The sequence below is a fragment of the Rhinolophus sinicus genome, chromosome 12 (genome assembly GCF_057876585.1).
Source record: "Rhinolophus sinicus isolate RSI-liver-muscle chromosome 12, RSI-T2T, whole genome shotgun sequence".
Lineage (NCBI taxonomy): Eukaryota > Metazoa > Chordata > Mammalia > Chiroptera > Rhinolophidae > Rhinolophus > Rhinolophus sinicus.
Genome location: NC_142512.1, coordinates 52,572,589 through 52,582,798, shown reverse-complemented (window position 1 = coordinate 52,582,798; position 10,210 = coordinate 52,572,589). Strand labels below are relative to the sequence as shown.

The following is a 10,210-nucleotide window of genomic DNA, read 5'->3' as shown; positions in this document are numbered from 1 at the left end:
TGGCGTGTGGGTGAACATACACACTAGTAACAACAGGGACGTCTGGGGCTTGACTGTTCTGAGCGTTGCAGGACACTTGGCATCCCTGTCACCTCCCCCTGGTCCAGCTACTAAATTCTAGTAGTGCCCTCCAGACCTGTGACAGTCTCAACTAACGTGAGGTGAGTGAGGCAATTGTCTGGGGCTCAAATTTCACAGAGATGCCAACAAAACTGTAATTAAGACAAATGATCATTTAATGCAATATTTTTAGAAAATTAACTCAACAAACTATGGCCAGTGGAGCAGTCACCTGGTTACATGAATAAAATTTTGTTGGAATCAGGGCCATCCTTAGCGCGAGGGGTATGGGCCAGACAGTGCAACACCGAATCAGATCTGGTCTTTATTTACAATTTTGATGTTCTGTCCCTCGTGGATTTTTGCATTAATTTTGATTTTGTAAAATATTGCATTAAAATATTGTCTTGAATCCTAAGTTTTTGGGCACCTCCCCTTAAATGTTGTGCCTGAGGTAAATGCCTCACTTGCCTCACCCTAATCCTGGTTCTACCTGTAACACATGACATTTCCTAACAAGATGGCTTGAGAAACACTGGGAGTATATAATCTTCAGCAAATATGATATCCCTACCTACGCCATTTTACAGATTAGGAAATGGGTTGAGAGAGGTATGTGTCTCTCTCCTCACACACCTGCTGGAGGGTCCACAGCCTTAAAGAATCTTCAGGCTGGAGGGGAAGCCGAGATGGAAACAGAAGGAATAGGCAGCTCCTTTGCACTCACCTGGATACAGCGAACACGTGGCCTTAGCTTTAGGAGGCAGCGAAGGGAGAAGGAAGTAGATGAGCAGCCATGCTTGGGCCACAAGCACCAGACTGACCTGTCCTAGGAACGATCTGAGTGGCCTCCTGCCCTCTGATCTTTGGAGGGGATCCTGCAGTCCTTGGGTCAGTGTTTACTAAGCACCTGCTATGTGGCAGACATGGAGACTGAGATGAAATACCCAGCCTGCCCGTCATATGGAGGATTCACACATGAAAAATGTGGGTGCCTGGAGGGACGTATGCAGAGGGTGTTATGGGAGAAGAGAGGGGGCAACCCCACCTGGCATAGGGAGAGGGGCGTTCAATACCTGCTTCCCGGAACACAGCCCACCTTAGCTGAGTCTTAAGGACTTAGTGGGAGGAAATAAGTAATGACTAGGAGCAAGGAAGGGGTGAGGGTGGAAGAACGCTCCAGGCAGAGGGGACAGCATGAGCAAAGGCCTGCAGGTGATAGAGCCACCCATCCTCAGGGTGCAGCCTGAAGAGGGCAGAATGAAGTGGGGGCTGGTAAAGTGGGCCCGTGAGAGCTCCTGGGGACTGTTTGTACAAAGGAGCTGGGGTGGGGTGGCGTGGGGGTGGGGTAGGGCCAGCAGGACGGGTTGAGATGGTCCACCTCGCCTTAGCCGGTTGGACTCTGCCCAGCTCACCATCACGTGCCTTCCTCACAGGAAAAGCACAGAGTTGAGCTGATGCTGTCTTGGGTGAGACGCTGCTGACAGCCATCAGGTACCCACTATATGCCAGGCAGGGCCTCTGCCAGAGGCTCCCACGAACATCCTCTCCCACCTCCATCTGAGCACACCATCTTCTGGGGAGGGAAGGGTTAAGTCTCATTCCCTAGGCTCCTGCCATCTGGCTGGCTTCCCGCTGCTCTCCCTGACCTGTAGGAGGAGATGATAAGGATGGAAACCACTGAGGCTGCCAGCATCCTTTGGCCCCTACTTTGACCCTCCTGAGTTTGAGTGAATCTTGGGAGTAACACGGAGGAAGCAACTTTGTGACTTTGGCTGGGTTGCCACTTGCCACCCACCTCTAAGGGGAACCAGGGAAGGAATGCAGACAAAACAAAGCTATAGGACAGATTTGTAGGATGTAATATTATGCAGCCAGTGAACAAGCCATTTTTGCATTTTGAAAAAGTAACTTTGGAAAATGGGCACAGCGTGAGATTGGTGGCAAATGTGCAATATGAGTTGTAATTCTATCTTCTAGCTATCTACATCTTCAGCTGATCTGTAGCTTTATCTGCATAAGAACACTGGAAAGAAAAAGAGTGGTTATTTCTAGGAGGGTAGGATTGTGGGAGGTTTTATTTTCTTGTTTGTTTCTATATTGTGTACGTTTTTTATAATGAATGTATTATAGGAGAGGCTATATAGCATAGTGGTTAAAAAAAGCGACTACCTGGCTCCCCACAGTATACAACTTTGTGACCTTGGACAAGTCATTTAACTTCTCGTCCTCAGTTTCCTTATCTATACGATAGGGAAAACTAATACCTATTTATAGGGTTGTTATGAGGATTAAACGAGTTCCTATTGCCAGGAACATTTTGCCATGAACGGTGGCTGCCACATAGGAGGCACTATGTATTTGTTAAATAAAAGCAAAATGACTTTTATAGAAAACGCAAAAAGACTAATTTTAAAAGTATCGAATATAGGAACACAATCTTTTTGTAAAGAATAACAAGGAAATTTTTAAGTGAAATAATCCTCAGAGACAGATTAGGTTACAGCCCGTTTGGACTCATATTAAACAAAGTATTCCTTGCGTGCTGAGGCAGGAGCAGGAAGTGTGTGGGCGGCATTCCAGGGACAGTCCCCTCCCTGGTTTCTCTACAGTGGGGGAAAGGGGAGGGGTAGGGTTCAGTGATGTGGTTTATCCAAGAGCACTGGCTGATCGTGCACCCAAAGGTCCCCCTCTATGACATTTTCCCCATGAGGCAAATGCTGAGTCATGAGCAAACAACCCTGACATTTCGGTTTGATGGCCAACCTCACTGACATGCCTGCTTGCCATTTGGCTTTTTGAAAAACTAGAAAGTACTTGAGGCCCCCCAGGACTATCCTTGTGGACCCCTACGGGCCTAGGAACTCTAAATGAGGAACTACTGTTTAAGAAAGGCAATGACATTCCTCTTACATTCGGATGTGGTTTTGTACCATGTGCCTGAGGGTGTCAAAGTTCCAGAATCACACACCACCCCACTCCGGAACTGCATGTTCCTCAGAGCCAGGAGGAGCTGGCCAGGGTAGCCCCTCCTTGTCAGCTGCCCAATGGGGAAGGACTCTGAGACCCACGCGGCTAGCCAGAGCAGGCCCCTGTCCCCTTGGATCACATATTCACCTCCTCAGTGTCACTACCTGCCTAGAAGCCTGCAGCCCCCGCGAGCTGGGAAGAATGAAGATTGGGGGTAGGGTGGGGTGGGGAGGCAAGACTTAGGAATTTGGGGCGTGAAAGTTTTCTCCTGAATATCGGGGAATGGTTTAGATTTCATTCCTAGCTATGAACACAGGTAGCAGCCCATGGAGAAAAGACGTTGGGATTGCTGCTGAACGGAGTCTGCAGGGAGGAGGGTCAGTGGGAGACTCAGCTAAGGCTTGCTCAGAGGAGCCAAACAGTGCCTGTTGTGTCCCCCAAAACCACCACCTCCTGAATAAAAAAATGAGGGTTACTAATCCCCCCAGAACAGGCCCCATGGGGCTGGAATTCAGGCACACCTCCTTGGGGTGCCGTTTGGCCTGTGTCTGGGATTTCGTTGCCCTAGGGATTTTCTCCCATGACTGGTATCATTTCCTCATCAGAGCCAATCATTAACCTTACTGAGAGCCCCCAAATGAGAGGCCACAGGAACAAATGGCTGGTTGAGGCTGGAAATTCGGAGGCAGCTTCCCCAGAGGGGTGAGTCCCCAGTCATGCTCCTGCCAGGGTGGCAGGGCAGTGGCCTGGCCAGGGTGCAGCCTCTCCCTCAGATTTCCACACCCCCTGCTGGGCAGGTGGGATAGGAGAGGCCAGGATGAGGACGAAGTCCCTTTGTCTTCCGGCAGTGTTACCTTCTGGGAGCTCAATGGGGTGGGCCTGTGGCTGGGGCAGGGAAAGCAGCTTTCAGGAACGCTGAGGAGGGTAGAGTGATTTAAGTTTTGCCCACCCAGGAATACCTCAGTCCCACAGCACCTCTGGACTATAAAACACCAGCTGTGTGAGAAGCTCAGCAATGAGCAGTAGGGTGCAGCCACAGCGGGGGCCAGCACCTAGGCCCTCAGCCTTTCTCTTTTGGTCTGAAATTGGCCTGCGTTCTTCCGCTTAACCTCTAGCCCCCAGTTAAACCAGTAACTCAGACCAAACACCCCTACCCCAATCTGTAAGGTGCCACCTCTCAGTCTGGCCACCTGAGGGGAAGGAACCTGAGAGAAGCCACCTGGTCCAAGCCCCGTCCACTCTCAGATCACAAGACCTTAGGGGACAGGTATCTACCTGGTGCTGAGTGACCAGGACCAGCCTGGATAACCAAGGCCAGTGGCCTCTGACTGGTTCTGGACAGTTGGGAGTGAGGATGGGCTGTGCACCTGGGTCAGAAATGACCCTCCAGAGGCCACAGGACTGTCCCCAGTCCCCGGGAAAGTCCAGCGCCTTCTGTAGCTGTGGGGACAGATGGGTCTGCCTGTTTTCTGGGATTCCCAGGGCCACCGGGCAGGCAGGTGGGTGCCGCAGGTGGAGTCTAGCCAGCAGGTTGCATGGCAGGTTCGCTGCCCACCCCTTCACCCCCAGCCAGGTGACCCCGAGGGCCGGCCACCCTCACGGGTGCCCCTCCCCGCAGCGCCCCAGCCAGCTCTGAAGTCCAGCTTTTATTTGCCGCCGCCTACACCTGCTTGAGCGTGACCAAGGCCCCGCTGCTGACCATGACCGCCGGGTAGAGCGGCTCCAGGAAGGAGGCGAGGAAGCGGTAGATGAGGCTGACGCTGTAGAAAGACAGGCAGCGGGCGCTCCAATCGAGCGCCACGCCGAGTGTGCGTTGGTAGCTGCCGTGCAGCGCGGTCTGCGTGTTGTTGTGCCACACGGAGAACTTGAGCGAGTCCCACTCCAGGCACCAGTAGGGGTTGCGGCCCAGCAGGTAGATGATGTTGCAGGGTGGGCGGCCGCTGAGTGGGGGGCTGCGGCGGTAGGTGACGCCCAGGCACACCCACGAGTTGCACACCTCGGCCTCCCAGTAGTGGCGGCCCTCGGACAGGCCGCGCGAGCACAGCACCTGCGGCCACTGCTTGAGGCCGGGGAACGGGCTGCCTGCGGTGTAGGGCTCCAGGAAGGTGCCCAGGTTCAGCATCGAGTGGGTCTCCTGGCCGTGGCGGGGTCGAAGTTCATGTTGCAGTAAGCTGGGAGGAGGGAACGGGACAGGGGAGGAAAGCGGCCCAGGGCAGAGCCTGGGGGCCTGGAGGAAGGAGGTGCTGAGTCTGATGGTATTTACATAGAGGGCTCCAAGTGCTTCCACCCTCAGCTGCTAGGAGTGGCCCCTCTACTCCCCACCCCCTTTCAAGTCTCCAACTGGGGCTTGGGGAAGGGCCCTGATAGAGTCTGGAAGAAGGGTGAGTTGGGAGCTCCAAAGGTCCCCCTTCCTGGAGAAGTTGAGGACCGAGTTCTCCTCCCTGACCTCACCAGGCCCTAACAGAGTCCCCCTTTTTTATTTATTCAGGATGCCAGATGGAGGGACTGAGGGAGAGTCGAGGGCAAGGGAGGACGTCACTCAGAGGGTTCACTGAAGGTGATACCACCTCTACCCTGGAGATCGCAGACAAGTCATTGGGATTTGGCCCCCAGTCCAGCCGGGAGAGGGGACACCAAATGAAAAGGGAGATTGTCTGAAGAAGAAATGGACAGGCTGCTCCAAGCTGGCTTGGCTAATGCCCAGGGGAGGTTGGCAGCCAGCCAGCTGAGGGCAGAGGTTGTGCCACACCCCAGTGCCTGGGAGGGTGCAGAGCCCGCCTCTGGGCAGTCGGTGGGGTCTTGCCCCATCCACAGTGGTAGGACAGGACAAGTCTTCTCCCTTTCCTATCAGGGCCTTGGAGTCCCAGGCCGCATCCTTTTGAGGTCTCCAGTCCCAAGGCAAGAGAGAGCTGGCATCTCTCTGGAGCCCTGACCTGAATGGAGGTGGATCTGGGGAAGTGGAGGCACCCAGGGGCCCTGCTCTTTCCTTCCTACCCTGGGGGCCAGACCCCAGTACGGAAGACTCACACTTGAGAAGTGTTTTCCTGTCCACAGCGAAGGGCAGCACCTCATAGGAGTTCATTTTAATGCCTGGGGGAGATGGAGGGGCTTTGCTGAGGACACTCTCACAGCCCAACATCCTTTCGGAGAGCGGCACGGGCTTCTGGAGGCTGTGTCACCTGGGGAAGGTGCACGCGGGCAGGCAGGGCTCTCTACAAGTGCCGGGAACCCCAACCACTGCCCTGTAGGGCCGTCCCACCCCCAGAATCTCCAGTGGCCCCGGGCCACCAGGTACTAACCCCGCAGGAGGAGCTGGTTGACAAAGCTGGCTCCAGAGCTCCGCCAGGGTCTCTGGCAGCTGGAGGAAGCTGTGCTTCTTCTCATAGTTGGGGCCCATCAGGGGTTCTATGGGGTCTGGGAAGTGCTTTAGCCTGGGGAACTCCTGATGCAGGGCGGGGCCCGGATACTTACGCCAGGGGCTTGGTGGTGTCCGGAACCATGGGGCAGGAGGAGAAGCTGCCCGTTTTCAAACCTGGGCATCTCTCCCCCGTTTCTGGTTGTTTGGACATCTTAGGTTAAGGCTTTGCTAAAGCCACAGCCGAGCACATTAAGCAAAGTGGATTTTTAGAAAACTATGGGGGGAGGGTGTCTTTTGAGCCTTTAATTGCTTAGTGAAAACCTTTGCCAAATGCTCCCTGTTGTGTGTGTGGGCCAAGGTGAGCAATAGCCCCAGAAATCTGCTCAAGGGTGTGATGGCCGCTGAAGAAAGGAGAGCTGTGCTAGGACTTCCAAGCACAGGGTTTGGGCAGCGGCGACCCACCCACAGAGAAGGCTGCTGCCACCACCCTCACCCCACCACTGACCCCACCAGCCACCCTGCCTGGTACCCTCTGGCAGCAGCACCAGATCAGGCTGAGGGCCAGGCCAGGGCTGAGGAATGAAAAGGGATTTCAGTCCAGGCTTCGTATATTGTTCTGGTCTCACTTCCAGCCCTGCCTGGCTTAGTCTGGAGAAACTTAGACTGTCAGATGCCCAGAATCCTAGGGTTCCAGGGAAATGGAGGCAGGAAATTTAGGGTAAGACTGAGCGCTGAGGTGGAGGAAGCCAGGGGTGTTGGTGTAAGCTCAAGATGGATGACCTGGCAGGGGGGGCTCCCCAAGGTAGGGAAGTGGACAACAGATGCTGTCCCCCTCCAGCTTTAGGAGCAGGTTGTGGCTCTGCTGAATGGAGCGGCCCAGCTTCCCCAGGGCAGCTGCCTCCTCTGTGTCCACAAAATCCAAGACCTTCCCCTGCAGCTGTTTGACCTCCTGGATGATTTCTGAGAAGCAGTAGTTCACCTCATCCCGTGTTGTCTGGATCAATTTCTGGGGGTTTGGAGAGGAGGGGGCATAAAGAGTCATCTGAGCCCCACTCCCGTACCCTTATTGTCATGGCTCAGAGCCGGCCCAGACACCCTGAGTGTCGGCCTGGCCCCACACCATCCACTCCCAGCCCTGAGCGTCCCCCCAGCCTGATGCAGGGCGCTGGGGAAGCCTGTGCTGAGGGCGGGGTGGGCCACCCTTCCTAGAGGAAGGCCACCTGCCCCCGGCCCTTCTGGCTGTCGGAGGTGACCATCAGCATCTGGTTCTCCACATTGGCCTGGACCTGCCGCACCTCCACCTAGGGTGAGGGGGGGGGAGGGCCCCTGATTGACAGATGACCTAGGAGGAGAAGCCCTTCTCTGAGCAGCCGCATGTTCAAGCCCAGAAGAGACGTATCACTTACATTCTTCAATGGTTTCAATGAGAATGAGAAAGACCAGAGCTGAAGGGTAGCTGACTGAGGGTCCTCCCCTCTCCTCTCGGTCTCTCACTCCCCGAGTACCTCTCCCCCCATTCTTAGGAGTCAGGTTCTCTGCTGTGAGGACCATGGGTTTCCGATCACAAGAAGGGCCTTGAAAGGCCTACCAGGCAGTGGGTCAAGGAGGGGCACCCCAGATATGGAGCCCTGGGTTCCCCGGGGCAGCTGCTGCCAGGCATAAGTCCTCCACAAGGCTTTAGTCTCCCCTATTCCAGCAATGGGCATTTTCATGTTTTGCAATATATTATACAACTGTGCTATTCCAAGTGCCTGTACGTGAACTGTCGCTGACCCACAACAAAATAAGAAGCTCGTGCCAGACGGTAAATCAACACACTGCTGCTTCCTTCACTGAGAAGCAAGTGCCAGCCGATGTCAACAGTGTGATGAGCTGGTTTCCATTCCAGCACAAGCCCTTGCCATGGGCCGTTAATGGGTGGCTCTATTGGAATAGGCCTGTTACAGAATATACATGACAGAATGTCTAACTTCTAAGTATTCCATTGTAAAAAGCAATACAAATATATTAAACAAAATTTGAAAATAGAGAAAAGGGGACTCGCCCAACCTAACATGACATGTTTGTATTTTGATATGTTTTCTTTCCACCTTTTTCCTGTGCAAGAAACTGAACACAGGACTCACACGTGCCATTGTGGATCCTTATTCATTTAACATGCCAGCACTGTTTCATCGCCCAGCATGACCCTCATGACCATCACTTTAATGCCTCCAGAATTTTCCTCCCAGGAAAGGTGTGCCTGGGGCTTGCAAAAGGCTTTTTTCCCGCCTTCAGAGAAAGACTCTGAACCACCACGAGATCCCAGGCTCCTTCCCCCACCCGCCAGCCTCACCTCCCTGGGGCTTGCTCCTCCCCAGGGGGATGGTGTCATGGTTCTCGTGCTCCTCCAGCAGGCAGGTCCCGCACACGCAGCAGCCTTCCGTGCAGCCGTATAGCCTCCGCAGCTTGCGATGCTTCTGGCACAAGCAGCTCTTAAGATCCCACACGGGCTCCAGCAGCTGGTGGTCCTGGAACACCTGGTCCTCAAAGTGGCTGCACAGGTGCTTCTCACACAGGGAGGCCGTGCACTCCAGGCGTGACGTGACTGACTTGAGCTTCTGAGGGGAACACAAGTCACAGGGCACGTCCCTGGGCCCTGCCAGGTTGCCAGAGGGCCCCAAGGTCTGGCCCTTGGCCTGGGTGAAGCAGGTCACCATCTCCTCCAGGACGACATTCTTGCAGAGGCGCGGCCTGGAGGGGAAGCTCTCCCGGCACTGGGGACAATAGTCTCCCCCACGGTAGCCTGGTGGTCCCAGAACGCTTGGAGGCAGGTCATACAGAAGTTGTGGCCAGAGGCGCTGGTGACTGGGATATGGAACTCCTCCAGGCAAGTGGGACAGACCACTTGGTTCTCCAATGAGCAGAAATTGCTGCTGGCACGGATCGGGAGCTGGCCTTCAGGAGGGCTTGAGGGCTGGGCAGGGGCCTGCAGGGCTGGGACGTGGTCCTGGACTGGCCCTGGGAAGACAGAGCAAAGCCATGCAGAAGCCAAGGCAGGAGCTGAGGGGACTTGCAGGGTACCCCAGTCCTTCTCTTAGAAGCAGCCATCTGCCCGTGGGCACAGGGACTGTGTCATTGGTCAACCCATGGGGGGGGGCATAAATTAGAGGTTGTGTTCTCCTTGTCCCAGCCCTAATTCCTGGAACAAAGCCTGGACAAGACAGTGGATGGCAGAAAACAGTCACATGACAATGGAAAGGAGCCACGCCTTGGCTTTTCAGAAGAAAAGTAGGAAGCACAGGTACTTATGTGAAACTCTCTGCATGTCAGGGAGAGCCCAAGGCTTGGCTGCTCTGTGGAGGGAAGGAAGAGAATCCTTGGGCACTCAGGTGCAGGGGCCTCCCTCACCCCTAGCCCTTCACCAGCTGCTCGGAGGGTCCCCATCAATCCAGCGTGTCCCCGTCCATTCCTTTACATCTCTCGGGATCTGACAACCGCCTTCTCACCTTGCCCTTTGGCTGCTGTTTTGCGGTCTCCCTATCAAGTTGGCTCCCCTCTCAAAATCTGCCAGCAATTTTGCTCCTTGATGTCGTAATTCAAGCGTGAGCAGTCCCAGTATTCTGCTTGTGATGTCACCAGGGTAAAGTGTGCCACTGGATTTGCAGTGCTGATGCACTGTCTCTTGCTGGTTACTTGACTGTCACCCCCCGTTTCTTAACTCATCCTCCACCTTGCAGAGAAAATGTGCACCTCTTCGCTCTCTTCCAGGAAGGCTTTTCCTTTAAAAACCGGCTCCTACTCCTCCCCTTGTCTCTCTGCAGCTCTCTGGTGCGTAGCCAG

General features: G+C 54.6%; 1 protein-coding gene across 1 annotated transcript; it reads right to left on the bottom strand.

Annotated features, from left to right (window-relative positions):
- Positions 1–4,690: 4,690 nt before the first annotated feature.
- LOC109454651 (E3 ubiquitin/ISG15 ligase TRIM25-like) lies at positions 4,691–9,814 on the bottom strand. The gene is given in 8 exon segments (XM_088801849.1): positions 4,691–5,166; positions 5,169–5,279; positions 6,058–6,120; positions 7,208–7,394; positions 7,609–7,689; positions 8,674–9,158; positions 9,161–9,463; positions 9,793–9,814. Coding segments are annotated over 8 exon segments (1,728 nt in total).
- Between the last annotated feature and the right edge of the window lie 396 nt (positions 9,815–10,210).